A 20,121-nucleotide genomic window follows, 5' to 3' on the forward strand; every position below is an offset into this window, starting at 1 on the left:
CCCCATATTCACTTTTTATTTTTTATTTTAATTTTCCCTCTCAATTCGATTCTTTTTATTTTTTAATTAAAATTTAAATTTAAAATCTTTTTTTTTTTGGATTAAAATTTAAATTGAAAGTGAGTGATAGTGAATGTTAAAAAAAAATAGTGAATTCCGCTTGAAAAAAATTAATTTTTTTGTGAATTTGTTAAAAATATTCAAATTTAAAATTAAAAAATTTATTATGTTTGTATATATGAATTTATAGTTAAAATTTTAAATTAGTTGGAGAAGAATTTTAATTATTTGGAATAGATTTGATGTTTAATTTGTGAGCAAAATTAAAACCATGATTATTCAAATTTTTCTATAATTTATAAAATTTTCTTATTTAATTAAATTAATTTTAATATTTAATTTGTTATATGACATTTTAAAAATGACTTGAAATTTAATGTAATTTTTTTTTAAATGACGTGGTAGATGACGTGGTAGACGTGTCAGGTGTGACAGTTGACTTGGGGGAGAGTGTGTTACACTCACCAAAAAAGGGTTTAAAATGTTGTTTTTTAGTGGATTAAGGGGTTCAGATGACAAACATGTTAGTAGAAGTATACAACTTACAAAACCGATAAACATGTAAGTAGAAGTGTCTAACTTACAAAACCGACATAGTACAGGAGTCCAGAAGGTGATTTTGCCTCACTACAAAGTTGTTACTTTCTCAAACTAATCTAAGTCCTTCAATCAAATTACTCCCCCGTCCCATTTTACCCGTCCCAAATTGGCTAAGTTTATGTCCCATTTTACTTATCAAGATAAGACAAACTTTTCTTTCTTTTTTTTACCCTTTGCATTAATTATCTTTTCTTTAAATTAAAATGTAAACATCATTTAATAGGGGCATTTTGGTAAATAAGTCATATTATTTATTATTTTTCTTAATTGTTGTGTCATCCCAATTTGAGACAAGTAAAATGGGACGGAGGGAGTATTATAATAGAACCCATTAATTATTCATATGTTCACAAAAGCTCATTAAAAGATTGTATTAAAGAAGACTTTTTGAAATTTCAACAATTGGTGATTAAATATTTATCCGTGGTCAGCATTGCTATACTAATAAATTAATTTAGGAGTTGAAAAATAATCACTTGGCGTTTCCCACCAAAGTCCTTTTAAAGTGCCACATGGGAGCTAGTTTAGTGTCATAACTCAAAAGATTAACCAATATGGATTGTGGGTAGACTGCACTGGAGTAGTGGTGAGACTACTCCACCTTTAATTAGAGATTTTGAATTTGAGTTTTAAGTATAAAAAAAATTCTGTTGAAAGCGCCACTGTCAAAATGAGCCTTATAATGCGCAATTTAAATTAATCAAAATTTCAATCCAGGTATTGAATATTGTGTGGAAAAAAAATTTTACTATAAGATTAGAATGGTGTACTAATGCATTGTTATCAATGGGTCCATTCCCCTTTATTGGAGCTAGCTGACCCCCCTATAATCTCTTTATTGATAACAACTTGTTAAATATTGGGCTATATATTACTAGTACATTTTAGGCGTTCAATTATTACACACCATATATAATAGTATAACTCTTTCATCCTGGAAAGAATTGTTAAATTTACAATATGAATGTTTCAATTTATGTTAGTTATATATTTTAAATTTTAATCAATCTAACAAGAATGATACTTTTTCATATCTACTTATTTAGTACTCTCTTTGTTTAAATTTATATATCTAATTTTGACTTGATAAAAAACTTAAGAAAGTAAAAAAGATTTTTTAGCGTTGTAATTTTGTGGTTTTAAATATATCATGTGAAAAATTAGAGTAGTAGGGTTGACAAAAAAGAAAAAAAAAATTACTTTTAAAGGGATGAAAAGGGAAAATAAAACAAATTAAAATACTTATTTTATCCTAAACAAACAAATTAAATGAAGAGAGTAACAATTTACCCTAAAACATACATATTTTATCCAGCCAATAGTAATTCAAGACTAATTTTAGATCATATAGATTTCAATAACATTTTTTTTTTTTTTAAATAATCGTATCTAGTCATCACATAAATATGAATCTTATTTTCCAAATAATTAAAATTGTAATGCATAGTGCAAATGGCACGGGTCCATAGTAATGTTATTTAAGGGTGAATTAAAACAAGAGAGAAAATTTACTTCATTCGTTTTAAAATTATTAACCTTTGTTGATTTGATATATTTTTTTAAATATTATTTATAAGAAAATTATTTACTATATTAGCATTATTAATATTAATTATACTTCAAAAATATAAATAAAAAAATATATATATATTTTGTATAGTTATTTAATAAATAAAATAAATTATAATTTTTCTTAAATTTCATAAAAAAATAATTAAATTTAAATAATTATTTTGGAACATAAAGAGTATTGATTAATTTATTTATCGTTGAAAAGGACGTAGAGAATAGAAAGAATGGAGTTATTGGGTTTCCCATTTTCCCACTTCCCTTTCAATTTTCTTTCGAAAAGACGTGTACTCTAAAGAAGGAACACATACTGGGCCCTACCTAATGTGTTGGGTCCCACTTTTTTCTAGTTTCACCCTTTTCATCACGCCATCAATTCTCTTTTGGCCATGGTTGTAAATTGTAATTTTTTTATTTATTTTTTTGCTGCCACCAGCAATTTTTGCTATTTACAAACTAATGTATATTCTGTTTTTCCAAAATAAAACAAGAAACAAATATTGCACTCTCTCAATTATCATTTCTGTAGGCGTTTCATCATAGAAATCAAACTTTTTTAGAGTTAGAATTTTGTTTGATTATAAATATGAATTGAATTTATTTTAAAATTTTTGTGAAAATAAAAAAAAGTGATTTTTTTATTTATTTTTACTTTTTCAAATACAACTTCGAGTGATATTTGATTTTTAATTTTTTTTTTTGTGAAAATAAAAAAAGTAACTTATTTTTAATTTTTTAAATACAACTTTGAGTGATATTTGAAATTTGTATGTTCAAATAATAATTTTTAGAATAAAATGAATTTTATAAAAAAAACACTCTTATGGCAAACGGAGGGTCGATGAATTTTTAATTGTAAAAAACTTAGCCCGTTTGGAGCATTTCTAGTTTTTTTTTTTTTTTTTCAATTTAGAAATTGGATGTATTAAGAGACGAACACTTTTTAATTTTTTTATTTTATAATATTTTCTTTGCTCATATTTATTTATTCAGGGTATTAAAAATAATTATCAAATTTTACTTATTCAGTTTGAAAATTTAAATGATAATTTTTCATTTCCTAGAATATAGAATCTGTTATATTCAAAAGGTTATGTAATAAAGTTACTCATTTTTATTATTATTTCTTAAAGAATGTATCAAGTAAAATATAAATAAGTAAAAATGAATGAAGAAATTATTTAATTTGGCGTTACATACTTATTTTGACCCACAATTAATATGAATTTCCATAATTTACTTTTAAATTGTCTCATACAAAAAAAGTTCATCCTAGCGACGAAATTATCCCCTCTCTCTATATTTCTATTACTGACTTAATGAAGATAACACCATAATAATAACAGAATTAAAAGAGAGATATGGTTCGTCCAGAATTGATTCATATGACGAGAACATTCTAGAGCCCAAAGCCTTGAACCCAATCTCTGATCAAAACACCAAAACTAGTATTTTTACTAAGGATATTTCAAATATAAAGACATAAATGCGCACACACGCATAAAGTAAAATAGAATCAACCATTACTATATATACACAAATAATAATTTCAATCACATAAAATTATTTTTTTTTATCAAAAGAAGTTCAAATAAATCATCCACAATACCTAACTCCGCCCCTATCTCTAATTAAAATTGAAAGAATATGGTTGGTTTGCACCAAGTACCTAACTAAGGAGGTACTTAAATTAACAAGTACACAACAGAGGGAGAGTGGTTAAGGATTTTTCCATATTTGTTCACCCCCCAAACCCAAATTTGCAAATTCATAACATGCATTTTCTCCCTCTTTCTATTCTTCTTTATTTAAAATAGAAAATATAACCAACATTCCAACAAAACACTAAGCAAAAGAAATGGAAATAAATTGCTAAAACATAGAATGACACTTTCACTTTTGTGTATCATCATCGGAGTATTCATATGACAGTACAGTGTAAACATGACTAAAGATTTTACAACAACAAAAGCAAAAGCAAAATCACCCATAATCCTCCTCCTCTTCCTCCACCACCACCTAGTACTCCTACTGAACCTGCAAAATCTTTTTTCTATTCAGTTGTAGTAGGCATAGCTTCAGCATTTTTTTAGCTATATAGTCAATTTAATACCCATTTACTGTACTGCTTCCCCGCCGCAGAAATCACTGTGTATAGCTGGAGCCTTGCTAAGCTTTGCTTTTTTGGCATTCCAAGGACTTGGGGGAGAAAATAAAGAGACCCCATTTGAGGATTTTTTTTGATTCTTTTCAGATCTCTTTGTTGAACTGGTAAAATTCTGCTTTCTTGATTTGGTTGTTGTTCTGTAACTGTAATGTGGGGTGTCATTTTTGAGTCTCGTTTTGTTGTTCTTAGCATTTTTTGAGTTTCTGTTCCGGGAAAAAAATATTCCAAGCAATTTAGAGTCAGTGGGTTTATTATGTAGACTTGAGGGAGCTGCTCGGATGGTAAGCACCTGGTTGTGAGTTTGAGTAAGAGCACAAAAAAGAGGGGGGGGGGGGGGGCTGAGGTTAAAAAAAATTAATGGGTTTATTATGTATGCACATTTTAGAATTAGCTAGATCTGTTGATGGTTTTCTCTTCTCTCTCCATTTTTTATGCAGTATTCTTGCTGTGTATATTTCCATGTCGGTGAGTGTTTTAAAGACTGTGAGATGTGAGAAGCTCTGTTAATGGTGGGGGAGGGTGGGGGGATTATTTCATTTTGTAACTAGTGGAATTTGTGAGAATTGTGGAATATTCAGGTGATTGTTAAAATAATATTTGCCTGATTGGGTGTTTATGTATTACATCATGCATGTCTCTTAAGAAAGTGCCTCAATTACTTACCACATCACATAGAGCAACTTGAACGTTAAATCTGAAGATTTTATTGTGACTAATGAGGTTTAAACAGCAGGGGTAAGCTCTGGGTACATTCTACCCTTTCCTTCCCAGACCCCACTTGGTAAAATTACGCTCGGTATGTTGCTGTTGTAATGATGTTGTGTTGTGTGAACATAACCTTTGTTATGTTTTTGTGTTCAATCTGGTGGATTTTTCGGTGACTGTTGATGAGATATTTATTTTAAGTGTTAGCATAATTGTCATCAAAATAGTCTTAGTGATTTGATTAGCTGTATAGTATTGTATGGGAAAGGTGATACTGATCTTTTGCACTTCTGCAGACTTTTCCTCTGGTGATGTACTTGTGATGATACATATACTATTTGGAGATGGAAAGGATACCTGAAGTTAGAGAGTCAACAAGAAAGTTCCCTATAGGGGCTAAGGTGACACATAATTTCTCCACTTCCAAGAAGGAGGTTGGTTTTAAATGCAACGTGCAGGGCTTTCGAGATTTTAGCATGGCTGTTCCAGTACAAACATGGAAAGGAAAGACCTCCTGTCAGGAAGAAGAAGAAGACCTCATGGTGGATGCTGGTACAATTAAGCGTAGTGATGATTCACTTGAAGATAGTGGCTCGACGTCGTTTCATGGGGCGAGTCATCCACCGGAACCTGTCGATAGAGACCTGATGAGACCAGTGTATGTACCAATTGGTCAGAACAAAGCAGATGGAAAATGCCTAGTGAAAAACATGTCCTTGAAGGGTCCTTTCTTAGACGATCTTTCAATCCGGGTTCCTAATGTCAAACCAAGCCTATCCTTTCTTTCACCTGCAGAGAGCTTGGTTGAAGAGCCAAATGATCTAGGTCTAATCTCCTCTCCATTTACAGTTCCTCGTCCTTCTCAAAACACAGAAGCAAGTCTGCCTCATGATTCTGAAGAGAAAGAATGTATTTGGGATGCATCGCAGCCCCCAAGTGGAAATGTAAGTCCACTTAGTAGCATTGATAGTACTGGTGTCATGAGATCTATGAGTATCGTCAACAGTTGCACAAGCACATATCGGAGTGATGGGCTTATGAGCGACGGCATGCTTAGTGTGGACAAAAATTATGAGAGCACAAAAGGGAGCATTCGAGGGGATTCACTCGAAAGTGGTAAAACTAGCCTTAGCAGAGCAAGTGACAGTAGTGGACTTAGTGATGATAGTAATTGGAGTAACATCACTGGCAGTGCCAATAAGCCTCACAAAGGAAATGATCCTAGATGGAAGGCTATTCTTGCAATTCGGGCACGTGATGGTATATTAGGCATGAGCCACTTTAGGTTACTCAAAAGACTTGGTTGTGGAGACATTGGAAGTGTTTATCTTTCTGAGCTTAGCGGAACTCGTAGCTATTTTGCAATGAAAGTGATGGATAAGGCATCTCTTGCAAGTAGGAAGAAGTTGACCCGTGCTCAGACAGAGAGAGAAATCCTGCAGTTGTTAGACCATCCATTCTTGCCAACATTGTACACTCATTTTGAGACCGATCGCTTCTCATGTTTGGTCATGGAATATTGTCCCGGAGGAGATCTGCATACTCTTCGACAGCGACAACCTGGCAAGCATTTTTCAGAATATGCTGCAAGGTATGGAATTGTTATCCTTGTCTAGAATATGCAACGTGTAAAACCCTCTTATAAAAGTCTCACATGTAGTCCTAAATAAGCGTAATATACTCCTGGTAACTTAAAACATTCCTTAATCTGTATTTGGTATTTACTCTCTTTCCCAAGTGAAATTCTTTATCTGCCACTACATGCACCTTTACCGGTTAACAAAGGACCTGTTGTTCTTGAATGGGTTGGTGTTGGGGAAGAGAGGATGTATTGATGGAAAGAGATGACTTTGCCGCAATGAATGCTGCCCATCTCACTTATCCAGAAAAAGTGAAAAGATTGTTGCCCACTTTCTCTTACTTACAAATAGCGAATACTGAATATCTGCTAAAAATCCTTAAAGTATGTTTTATTTAAGATGAAAACTAATGTTGAAGCTGTGATTTAAGCTTCCAAAGAGCCAGTTTGTTCACTATCTTTTTTGTACTATGTATAAATTTTAGTCCCTTTGTGTCCCTGCTTGGGTTTTCTTCGAATCTGGTGTGAAAATTTTAGAGCTTGCCTAGCTTGACATCAAAGTATGTGGTCATTAGATCATATCCTCAATCATTATCACCTAGAGCATGTTACTTGAGATTTATATGCAAAAGCTGAATAAAATCCAGTTTCGGTCGCATGCAGAATCTTTCCCTTGCAATTATGTTTAAACTTTTGTGTTCTTTAATCAAACTTTAACTAATCCCCAGTTTCTGCCACAGGTTTTATGCAGCAGAAGTTCTATTGGCTCTTGAATATCTACATATGCTTGGTGTAGTGTACAGGGACTTAAAGCCTGAAAATGTTCTTGTGCGCGACGATGGCCACATTATGCTTTCAGATTTTGACTTATCCCTACGATGTGCAGTTTCACCCACACTCATAAGGACCTCATCTGATGATCCTTCTAAACGAGGAGCTGCATTTTGTGTGCAGCCAGCGTGTATTGAGCCCACATCTGTGTGCATGCAACCAGCATGCTTCCTTCCCCGTATATTTCCTCAAAAGAGCAAGAAAAAATCACCTAAGCCTCGAACAGCTGATTCTGGGTTTCCAGCTAATTCAATGCCTGAGCTAGTTGCGGAACCTACTTCAGCACGATCAATGTCATTTGTTGGGACTCATGAATACTTGGCCCCCGAGATTATAAAGGGAGAAGGCCATGGCAGTGCGGTAGACTGGTGGACATTTGGTATTTTCCTGCATGAACTACTATATGGAAAGACCCCCTTCAAGGGATCAGGCAACAGGGCAACTCTTTTCAATGTAGTCGGCCAACAGCTTAAATTTCCAGATTCTCCTGCAACCAGTTATGCTAGCCGTGATCTGATACGCGGCTTGCTTGTTAAAGAGCCTCAAAACCGGCTTGGGGTGAAGCGCGGAGCAACTGAGATCAAGCAGCATCCTTTCTTTGAAGGTGTTAATTGGGCTCTGATACGTTGTAGTACACCACCCGAAGTGCCAAGACCCGTGGAGCCGGAGTTCCCTGCAAAATTTGGGCAAGTGAACCCTGTTGGGGTTGGCAATACTAGTAAAAGAGTGGTAGGGACAGATGCAAAGCCTGGGGGTAAATATCTTGACTTTGAGTTCTTTTAGTGTTAGGATATAGGATTCTTGTCCAGTAGAATTGTATCAGTGCCATTAGTTGAGCTTTCTTCTAGTTGTTACCTGTTCAATTGATGAACTGCACACAAGAACTTGTAGCTAGAAAAATCACTGGCCAATGGGGTTGCGCCAGAAAGGTGAAACGATGCAAGTTAATTGCACTGTTTAGATTGAGAATTCCTCACATCATAAGCCAGTCTACTTCAGTATTCTTTACAGTTGAATGTTGAGCATGATGAATGCCTTATTTCCTTGTCTTGGTAACTGGCTAAGACTATAATGAAGCAGCAATTGGCAATATAATACTCCCTTAGTTGCAATTTATGTGACTCTCTTTGCTTTTTAGTCGATCCTAAAATAATAATGATAAGTTAACTTCAAACAACCTATTTTATTCTTAATAAGATGTTCTATAGTCGCATAACTATCTATGACTTACTTCAGATTGCAAGATTAACAAAAATGCATAGCCAAACACCTTCATATAAATTAAGATGGAGCTAGCTAGTGCGCTAAGTTGACTACTGTTTTGTAATTGCCTCATGCTATAGTAGCAGAATCATACTGTTGCATAGTTCAGAAATTGATAATGGAAAAGCATAATAAGTTTGGATTATTAATGAATAGAAATGTTATGGATCCAATGCAGCATACAAGTGGAACCCAATTAAATTCTTTGTGATTTGGAAATATGTTGGTGGCCCAAATTACATCATCTTGTTATTGGTGTCCCTTTAGAGGCCCCTTTTTCTATATGATGAAATATTCTAAGATTTGAAATAAAGAAGCTTTATGTTGTTATATTTTTACTCCATACAGTGAAAATCACTTTCAATTGCTATTTGAATCTTTCTTCTTCCGAGGATTTTTTGGATGCTCTATAACTATGAATACCCCTTTTTCATTTGTTAACGCGTTTGTTGTTTACTTGAAAAGTCGGCATTTTGGTTAACAATAAAATTTGTAAAATAAAATTAAAAGGCAAGTAAATTTAGATCGATCGAGAAAAGTGATGATCAACTATAAGAATGAAAATTACTCAAATAAATGGAAAAGTACCAAAGGAAGAAGGTCGGGAGCCATTTGCCATGGAGATTGTAAGAGAAAAATATATAAAGAGAATGTTAAGGTTTAAGTTGTGATTTTCTGAATAACTTTTATTCTTTTAAAAAGATATTTTGATAGGTCAAAAGTGAGCTGTCAATGACGGTACACAAACCTCACCACAGGAAACTATTTTCGATAAATTTTTATAAATTATAAATAATAATTATAATTACACCAAATTAAATTCAAATTCGACTTTCATGTAATTTCCAAATAGGCCCTTTAATGTAAATAATGTGCTAAAATACATCCTAATCACGATTAAAGGGCGTGCAAAATTCAAATTGAACTACTGAAGCTAACCGAGGTAGTAATCATCTTCAACAAAGAAAAGCCTTCGCCGGCGACGAATCACCGGCCGTCCACCGATGGAACACCATCTCCGGAGCAATTTGCAGACCGACGAGACCAACAACGCTAAAGCTCTCTTACAAGCTCTCTCTCTCATCACCAATCCTTCCACCTCCGACTCTACACTTTCCTCCGTCGCCGAAACCCTAATCACCTCCCTCAAAACCCCTAACCCTAATTTGCGTTTTCTCCACCACCACATTCTCCGCCTACTTTTCCTTCTCTCCGATCGCCGCCGCTACAACAACAACCGCATCTCCGCAGCCGTCCGTGAATTCACTCTCTCCACGCGCTCCACGCGCTCACTAATCGATGCACTCGCGTGTGATGATAACGTTTATGATGAATCCACGTTCCTGTCGCTTGTTTTTCAGCCTTGTATTTCTTCTCGGAATTGGTTGCTTTTAAATGTAAGTAAATTTGAAATACGGCCGTCGGTTTTGCTGACGGTTCTGTTAGGGTTTACGAAGGATCCTTATCCGTATATTCGAGATGTTGCTTTGAACGGATTAGCTGATTTGTGTAAGTGCATTGTTGTGGAAGATGAAAGTCTGATTGATGGTTGCTATTTTCGAGCTGTTGAGCTTCTGTTTGATTCTGAGGACTCCGTACGATGTTCTGCAGTTCGCGTGGTAAGATTTCCGAATGTTGAATATGTCTTTGTGTACATGTTGATGTATGTGTTATTTGTATATCAGTAGGAAAGGTACAGAGAACCTATTGTGTTAAAGAATCCAAATTGTTTAATATTGGAATGAAACATGTGTAAATGGGAGCGAAATGGATATTGAAGATTCATATAGCCGAACCAACTAGTTTGTATAGGGCATAGTAGTAGTATTAGTTGGATAAAAGAAGAATGTAATTGTTACTATTACTTTAGGTTATTATGAGGCTTATATTTTATTCTATTTTATTATTGATAAAGTATGATGTGGATTGCACCAGAAAGATGTTATTTTGTGATTGAATATGAATTGTTCATGGCCATTTCTATATTACATCTCATTGGAACTTAACTATGTGTTCTTCTTGGGTTGATATTGTTGCAGTTCTGAATTTAGGTCGTTTGTTGGAACTAAAAAAATAAGTATTGTCAAGTACTGGCTATCTTCTGTGCTTGAAATTAGCTTTTGAAAATTTTATTTTGAGAAGGTAAAGTTTAATAATAATAATAATAATCTATCGCTGGAGAAATTGGTTAAAGCTCTTCTCATGCTCTAAGAGGTCGTTTGGTTTACAGACAAGGTTTGCAGGGATTAGTGATGTAGGGTTTGCAATGCTATGCTTGTATTTTATAATTCAAATGTGTTTTCTTTGTTCGCTATTATGATGTTAGGCGCCATTTTAGTATTTTTAATCCATGCACTACTATAATCCTATTACAATATTTTTTTTGGGAAATAGGTAACTTTGTATATTTTTACAACCAGTACATAGTCAATACTAAACCATATTTACAATAAGTACATCTTGACCAGCTATATGCTCCTAGATTGAGTCTAGAACTTAAACGTCAATTAAGGAGATAGTGTCATTTGAATATAACTGCTTTCACCAAAAGGATAGTATTAACAGGCAATTAAGTTTCACCTTTTGCATACTGTTTTCTATACTATTGAGACATCCGGAATTCCTTTCCTTCAAAATTGCTCACCAAATGCTAGCAGGGACAATTCTCCATATCTTTCTGCTCTTAGACTGCACTCCAGCTTCTTCTAACTCTGAATACTTCTGTAATCTTGCCAGGCATAACCTATGACATGCTCTTGAGATTTAGAAATAATCTTCGAAGTTGCACCCAAGGGTGTGGCCTAGTGGGTAAATAAAGTGGGTGGAAAGCCTGAGGTCTTAGGTTCAAATTCCAGCAGAGACAAAAAATACTAGGTGAATTCTTCCCATCTGTCCTAGCCTTGGTGGACGGCAGGTATCTCGTGGATTTAGTCGAGGTATGCGAAAGCTGGTCCAGACACCACGTTTATCCACAAAAAAAAAAATCTCAAAAGTTGACTAGTTACTTTGCAGTGTAGAAAGAGATGGTTAACTGTCTCAGCAATTTCCCCACAAAATAGACACCTGGAACATAATGGAATCCCTCTCCTCATCAAGTTGTTTTGGGGTCAGAACTGCTTCCTTAGCTAGTAACCATACAAAACAAGATATTTTGCATGGTATTTTTGATTTCCAAATTCCTTTCCAAGGCCAACTACTTACGACCTGGTTTGAGTGATTCAGCCAGTTATAGGCATAATTCACCTTGAAACACCCTTCTTGTTGCCTTTCCACAGTAAAGTATCTTGGCCTTCCTCCAAGCCAGTGAGGAGTTCAATATTGCTATAGAAACTTGGGTACGACCTAGTGGGTTTCGAATCCCAGCAGAGACAAAAAATACTAGGTGATTCTTCCCATCTGTCCTAGCCTTGGTGGACAGAGTTACCTGGTATCTATTGCTGGTGGAAGCTGATAGATATCCCGTAGATTTAGTCGAGGTATGCAAAAGCTGGTCCAGACGCCACCGGTTATCCAAAAAAAAAGATATAATCTCCAAAGTTGGCTAGTTACTTTGTAGTGTAGAAAGAGATGGTTAACTGTCTCAATAGTTTCTCCATAGAATAGACACCTAGAACATAATGGAATCCCTCTCCTCATCAAGTTGTCTAGGGTCCAGAATTGCTTCCTTAGCTAGTAACCATAGAAAACAAGATACTTTGTATGGTACTTTGATTTCTAAATTCCTTCCCAAGGCCAATTACTTACGACCTGGTTTGAGTGATTCAACCAGTTATAGGCATAATTCACCTTGAAAACACCCTTCTTGTTCCCCTTCCACCGTAAAGTACTTGGACTTCCTCCAAGCCACAGGGGGAGTTCAATAGTGTTATAGAAATCAGCAACTCTCTGGGCCTCTCAATTATTTACCTGTCTTCTGTAGATGAAGTTCCACCCCTGAGGTGACCAGAGATCAGCCATGGACTTTTGCTGATGTGAAACTAAGGCACTGATGTCTGGGAATAGATTTTCAAGTCTACCTGCCTCATGCCATATATCCTTCCAAAAGCCAGTTCTTTCTCCATTTGCCCCTTTGATCCTAGTATTGTCTTTGAATTCGTCCCATAAAGACCTGATAGACCTCCATAAGCTTACTCCATAAGGAGTAGTTACATTTTTGGTCATCCAGAAGAAGTCTTCCCTTTGTGATAACTTCCCTCCAATAGGAGTGGTTCTCATTGCAAAATTTCCACAACCATTTCATTCTAAGAGCATTGCTCTGATTTTTCAAATTCTTAATACCCGGTTCTCCTTTTCTCTTGCCCAATGTAACAAAATCCCACTTGACCAGGTTATAACTCGTTTCTCATTATTTCCTTGCCACAAAAAACTTTTGTCTAATTTTGTCTAGTCTGTTGATAATCCTTTGGTGCAGAAGGAACACAGACATCATATAAGTAGTAAGGGCATCAAGGACAAAATTTATCAATGTCAATCTCCCACCTCTAGATAAATATTGAGATTTCCATCTTGCCAGCTTCATCTCACATTTCTCTATCACCTTGTTCCTGATCTCATTACATTGAGATCTAGCCCCCGGGGGCATCCCTAAATATGTTGTAGGTAGTACACCAATTATCCCACCCATTATGGCATTCGGGGACTCTCCAAGTTTTGAACTTCATTGATGGGGTATAAGTAGCTTTTTCTCCTGTTAATATGCAACCCAGAAACCCCCTCAGAAAACACTAGTATCACCCTTAATATCTTTAGTTGATCTTCTTCAGCATCACATAAAATCAAAATATCATCTTCGTATTGCAAATAATCACTTCCACACTATTATCTTCATTTCTGCCCACCTCAAGGCCACTTAGCCATCCCTTCACTTTTGCAGTTTTTATCATGCTGTTCAAGCCCTCCATAGTAATTAGAAACAAAAAGGGGGATAAAGGGTCCCCGTGTCTTGAGTCCCCTCTGGGCACTGAAGGACGCGAGTCCTCTCTGGGCACTGAAGAATCTGGCTGGATATCATTTAATGAGGACTGAGAACCTGATTGTAGAAATGCATTGTCTGATCCATTGGATACATTTTCTTCCAAAACCCATCCTCCCCAAAGTATCCAGAAGATTATCCCAATTGACATGGTCATATGCCTTCTCCATGTCAAGTTTACACTAGATTCCTAAAACAAATACCCTCATTCTTTTTCCATATTCCATGCTGCATAAAATGATGCATAGATTTCCACACGACTTATGCAAGTATGATTTAGGGGCCAAATACATCGACAACCCCCTAAACTTGGCACAAATTTTCATTTTGGCACCTCAACCAACCATTTTTCATTTTAAGCACCTAAACAAATATTCAAGTGTCTCATTTTGGCACCTTTTGCACACTCAGCACATTGTGTGTTGCACTTCACCTAAGGCGTGTGAGGAGCTCTTTTTTACGATTCTTCTATTTTTTTTTTTTTCCTTCTTCATCTTCCCTCTTTCTTCCTCCACCAACTCCACCTTCCACCACCATTAGCTACCATTGCTAAGCTTTTTTTCTTTTGTAATTTTTTTTGAACCTTTTCTTCTCCCTCCACTAACTCCACCTTCCAACATCACCACCATCACCATCCACCAAATTACCACCAATAATTTTATAATTACAAAAACATAGAAGAAAAAAAATCATCACATACTAATTTTGAAGAATTTTAGAAGAATATGAAAGAATACAACTGAAAAATATTCTTTCGAAGAATCATATCATCCCCGTCATAATATCACCGAAAATATACACTTTCAAACTCTTCTCCTCCCTAAATCCTTCTCTTAAATCCTCCACGATTGTTGCAGAAAATAAAAAATAGTGATAACCAAATTTGCCACACAACCACCATTAATTTCATTATTCACCTCCTCAAATTTTGCAGCACAATTGAATTCAATATCACCGTCAAACTTACCTCCACCCAATTTTAATATTCATCACCAAAAATCATGATGTTATCACTGATTTCACCATCTTTAACTTGGCCCAGTATTGAATTTTGAGAAGAAAACTATATAATTTAAGATTGAAAAAAATTTAAACCTACAACAAATAGGAAGAATTGCAATTTAATGAAATTCAAAAGAAAAAAAAGATATTAAAAAATGGGGGTGGGGTGGGATTATTTCAGCACAAAAATAAGGCTGGAGAAGAAGACCGGGAAGAGGGGGAGGGGGGGTGTTAAAAGATTTTTTAATAGTTTTCTTTTAAAAAAAAGATGCCACGTGTAATTATTTAATTTGTTGTTGCCATGTCATCAGATTTATTTTGTTAATTGTCAAAAAAGTGCCAAAATGATACAATAGAGCACTACTTGGAGTGTTCAAAGTGAACAATACTTGGTTGAGGTGCCAAAATGAAAGTTTGTGCCAAATTTAGGAGGCTACCGATGTGTTTGGCCAAGATTTAGGAGAAAACAAAAGTAGCAAATCAAGCATTGCATTAAATAATGCTAGATTTCATGCGGAGATTAGATCTCCTTTCTTGTCCAACCAAACAACCCATACAAGTTTCTCGTTGAAAATAAATGTTGAAGTTGTTTTAAGAACACAGGATTGTTTGTCCAACCGGTTCTTTTTTGTGGATTTCTGATCCTACTAACTGCTGAAATTTTATTTGCTATAGGAAAATTAAAGGTCAGTGACTTTCATTTTCCTGCTTAGAGGATATTTAATCAATGACTAATTCATTTACTCCTGTTGCTGATCCAGGTTAGTGCATGCGGGCAGTTGATTGTGGCATCTAAACAAGAAAGAAGCAAAGGGGTTTGGTCCGATGCATTATTTGTGCAGGTTTTTCCTTCTTCTCCATTTATCTGTCTGATTGGGTTACACAAATGTCATCTCTGTCAATTTCTCACCCTTGCCAACCTTCGGCTGAAAATAGTGTAAGGTTTTTACCCATGTGGAAGAAAAGAAGGAAAAAACAAGAAAAAATTAATGGCAACAGAAGGAAAGCCAAGATAAAATTAATGATAATTTTGATCCGTCTAGAGGTAGATGGCACCCAAATCAGGCCTCTGTAGAACAATCTTCAGAATTTTATAGACTTAATATCTGTAATGAGTCACTTGCAATTACTGACTTAGGTTCTGGAGGGGAGATCAGAAGAAACCATTGGAGATACTTCTCTTATTAATTTAACAACAATGTTGCCATGAGGTGTCGGAGTCTTGGCATGAACATCTTGTGAATCATAATTGTCTGAAACCGAATTAGTCAGCATGTACTCTCTCTCTCTCTCTCTCTCTCTCTCTCTATCTATCTATCTATCTATCTCTCATTATTAGAATTTGTTTCAACTATACCAGGTAAATGCTTCACATGTTTTAGGATAAGCTGTTCATAGTAATGTTTTGATCATGTTTTCGTGCAATTGCCATATAAACAATAATGCAAAATATCTTTTTGACTTAAGCTTTTCTCATTCTACATGATATGCTCGCAGCTATGTTCAATGGCGAGAGACATGAGTGTCAAGGTCAGGATTGAAGCTTTTACTGCCCTAGGGAAGATTGAAACTGTTTCTGAAAATATTCTTTTACAAACTGTATCTAAGAAAGCTTCACCTGCAACAGAAGAAATGATTTTTCCTGGCCAGTACTCAAAGAAATATTTGTTCCGGATACCAGCAAAGAGTGCTATTTTAGCTTTTATACATGGACTAGAGGATGAATTATATGAGGTAATGATGTTTGTGTTTGCCATGTCCTGAAAGTCAATTATTATTTCCCTTTCTCTAATTTTAGAAACTTTACAACAAGGAGTATGCCAGTATAACTCCCTTTGTCTTAATTGAAGGTCAGAGAATCTGCTTGCCGAGCTTTGCAGACGTTAGCAATCCTTTCTTCTAGTTTTTCTAATGAGGTTGTGAACTTGTTGATGGACGTACTTAATGATGATTCAATGGCTGTAAGATTACAAGCGTTAGATACTTTGCATCATGTGGCAATGTTTGGCCATCTTAAGTTGCAAGAAGAACATCTGCACATGGTAAATCTTTGATTTATCTAGAGGCCTCGGTTTTATTTTTTCTTTTTGAGAGACAGGCAGGTGTAATTACTTCGTCTGCACCTCGTTCAAATAGTACACCTGGACCTATCTTGCTATATTGCAGCATTTAGTGTTTGTTTGTCAGCTTGATCTACTATGGTGCAACTTCTTAACTGTTGATGGAATAAACTAGTTAAAAACTCTTATCTTCTCATCTTGATCATTCATCCACATGCTGGTCAAGTCCTGATTTATCCCTTATTCCTTTCTTGATTTTGCTGTTCTTCTTTAGACATCAGGAATTTGATGCTTTTCTCTTTTTTAAATTTGACTGCTATAGCTACTTATAAGGAAACCGTTGACTATTGTAGTGTTGAAGTATGTAATATTGTATAATTTGTATTTGCTTCTGCTCATTTGAAAGAGAAGTCTGTTGAGATTTCCTCTAAACTTTTTATTTTTGATTTTGCAGTTTCTTGGGATTCTACTAGATAGTCACAGCTTGGTAAGATGTACAGCGAGGAAGATACTAAAACTGACAGAACTACCGAGCTTGGTTATGTTCAAAATGTGTGTCAATGGACTTATAAGAGATTTGGAATTGTATCCTCAGGTATGTTGCGGAAGAATTGTGCACATTGATATTCACTGAGCAGTTAAATGACTTAAATCCAAACATGGTTATGGTGCCAATTTGGTCTATGACAAATGACAATAGCTGGATTGCCATTCAAGATGAAGTTTGAAATTCTCAAATGAATAGCAACCCATCTTGATTCTTTCTGCTTCTCTCCTTGTCGGGAGTTCAAACAAGAAGAAAATTCCATTTATTATTTAACTTTAACTCCCACCAGAATTTTCCAATTTTTAGCCCATGTTTTGATTTCCAGCGGCTAGGAGCAACATTATGGGAATCTCTCTAGATCACCCAATTAAGCTCTATGCAGGGTGGATCTAGAGGGTCAGTTACGGGTTCACATGAACCTTGTAGCTTACGAACTTTGCCCTAACCCCTATATATATTTAGAAATTTACTGAATTTCTATGAATATTTGACCATGAACAACTTGAGGTCGTTGTATGAACTCATAAACTTCCAACTTCTATGTCCGCCTCTAAGTCTCTATGCAAGTACCTGATCCTAGACTTCATGGAGGTTGTCTGGCTCTTAATCTAGGCCACATGAGTGGTAACTCAACTTCATACAACCTTGAACCTCACCTCCTTGTGCGCCCCTTTTCAACAAATTTAATGATTTTACTACTATATTCTCGCCATCCCAAGTTTTCTCCAATTGCTTGAACGGTAATTGCGGATCTTTTCCTTCATTTGACAAACATTACTCTTATATGCCACCTTCCAAATAAATGAAATTTTGGCAAAATAGGAATACAACTTACTGATATCCTTCCACCTTCGTCAAATACTACCTCTTCCTTTAGATGCCTGCTTCATATGGGTGCAACAGCTACGCCTCAATGTTATATAAATAGGGGTTGGCCATATGATCGTCATTGACCATGTTTCAAATTTAAATTCATCCAAGTCCAACATTATAAAAAAGACAGCCCATTGTATAAAGCATCTCACATTCACGCCTGGTCTGGGGAAGGTTCACGCCTTAAAAGGGTGCAATATAGGCAACATACCTTGACATGAACCCATGGCCTATAGGTCACACAAAGACTACTTACCATTGCTCCAAGGCTCTCCTTCTTAAGCCAACATTATACAAAATAAAAATAAAAATGAGAAGGGTTAAAAGTTCTTCATATTTCCTACTAGCATTTGCATCGATAATAATTCTAAAAGACCCTTAGAAAGTATAGGAACTAATGTAAATGTATTAATATAACTAAACGTATGTCCAACTAGCGTATCACCTATGTAGTTTTTTTTTTTCATTTTCTCCGATCTTTCACTAAGTCTACATTGATTCCATGAGAATTCAGGTCATCTTAGACAACCTTCTTCAATGTTTTAGGTTTACCTCGTCCCTTTTTTAATATCTTCATTCACCATAGTTTCATACTTTCAGACTGGTGTATCTGGAGGTTGACGTAGGACATGACAAAATCACCTTATGAGTGTTGTGTTTTGGCTGTCCTGCTATTGCTATTGCTTATGTCTCATGAATGTTGTGTTTTTGCTTTCTTTGAGCCGAGCGACTTTTGGAAACAACCTCTCTACCTGACAAGGCAGAGGTAAGGTCTGCGTACACCTACACTCCCTAGATCCCACTTCACTTGTGGGAGTATACTTGGTATGTTGTTGTTGTAATAAGAGAATAAATAATATTCCCTCCGTCCCAAATTATGTGTCGCCATTTGATCGGACACGATATTTAAGAAATAAGTATTGACTTTGTTAAAGTTACAAAATTACCCTTCTTAAAAAAAGAAGTAATAGTATTTAAAATCTAGTGAGACCACTTTTAATTGAAAAAACAAATAAAAAAAGGAGTAATAGTATTTAAAGTCAAATGGAACCACTAAGGGTAAAATTGTAATTGTATTTTTAAAAAATTACCAAATAAGGAAAGGCGACATTCTTTTTGGGACCGATCAAAAAGGAAATGGTGACACATAATTTGGGACGGAGGGAGTAGTAAATTTTAACGTGCTTTTTGTCAACTCATGCCCTCTATGTTAGATGGTGGAGAAAAGGGATAATACTATTACTGAGTTGTTAAGAGGGTAAGTGGTTCCCTGCAAAGTTTAAGCTCATAATAGGAACATGTGGACAAGTTTTTTTCTTTTTTTTTTTGGGAGGGGGGGTTATGTATTATCCGATAAAGATTATATCGATATCCCTTTTCAAAGAGACACTGGAACTTTTGCGGGGGTCCTGCTACTATCCCCTGAACCTGAACCAGGTAGTGGTGGTAGATATTTGCCCCTTTTTAGTCCACTTGGCATTAGGAGTGCATGCACTCTAGTAAGAGTGGGAGGAACGAAGAGGAAACGATTAAAATGTCATTTTTGCAAGATTTCTTTATAATGGATCTCTACTTATTTTCCTTTTTTTCTTTTTTGAAGGTAACTTTTGTATATATTAACTGAGCCAGTGCATGGGATGCAATGGAAACCATATTTACAACTAGTCAAAAATTTTGGAAACTGAATCTAAATCCTAGTAAGAGCCTAGAATGTCTATAATGGATTTTGTGTCCTCTAGATACATCTGCGTGCGCCAAAAGCAGAAAAGTCTGATACAATGTTTTTCCTCCTTTATTTTCTTTGTTCTTTATGAATCCCGTTTTGCTGCTACGACCACTTGCACGACAATGAAGAAGAAAGAAAATGGGGGTGTTAGTGGGTGGGATTAGCTT

The 20,121-nt window shown here is 35.4% G+C and overlaps 2 protein-coding genes across 2 annotated transcripts in view; both read left to right on the forward strand.

Annotated features, from left to right (window-relative positions):
* The first annotated feature begins 3,930 nt into the window (after positions 1-3,930).
* On the forward strand, positions 3,931-8,527 carry LOC107845311 (serine/threonine-protein kinase D6PKL1). The gene is made up of 3 exons (XM_016689561.2): positions 3,931-4,500; positions 5,398-6,692; positions 7,421-8,527. Exons 2-3 carry the CDS (start codon positions 5,446-5,448, stop codon positions 8,292-8,294), a joined length of 2,121 nt encoding a protein of 706 aa, XP_016545047.1. The 5' UTR covers positions 3,931-4,500; positions 5,398-5,445; the 3' UTR covers positions 8,295-8,527.
* A 1,070-nt stretch (positions 8,528-9,597) lies between these two features.
* LOC107845293 (protein SIEL) overlaps positions 9,598-20,121 on the forward strand; it is a 14,702-nt gene continuing 4,178 nt past the window's right edge. The window contains exons 1-5 of the mRNA XM_016689530.2: positions 9,598-10,393; positions 15,510-15,590; positions 16,246-16,482; positions 16,599-16,790; positions 17,263-17,403. Of these exons, the coding sequence (XP_016545016.1) occupies positions 9,779-10,393; positions 15,510-15,590; positions 16,246-16,482; positions 16,599-16,790; positions 17,263-17,403 (1,266 nt within the window). The 5' untranslated portion in view covers positions 9,598-9,778. The remainder of the gene's footprint in view (positions 10,394-15,509; positions 15,591-16,245; positions 16,483-16,598; positions 16,791-17,262; positions 17,404-20,121) is intronic.

The sequence above is a fragment of the Capsicum annuum genome, chromosome 8, assembly GCF_002878395.1.
Source record: "Capsicum annuum cultivar UCD-10X-F1 chromosome 8, UCD10Xv1.1, whole genome shotgun sequence".
NCBI classification, from domain to species: domain Eukaryota; kingdom Viridiplantae; phylum Streptophyta; class Magnoliopsida; order Solanales; family Solanaceae; genus Capsicum; species Capsicum annuum.

Bases quoted from the DNA above. Each gene is read 5' to 3' on its own strand.
- LOC107845311 (XM_016689561.2), top strand. From the start codon at position 5,446: ATGGAAAGGATACCTGAAGTTAGAGAGTCAACAAGAAAGTTCCCTATA. The intron at 6,693-7,420 runs GTATGGAATTGT...TTTCTGCCACAG, and splicing joins TTTTCAGAATATGCTGCAAG to GTTTTATGCAGCAGAAGTTC.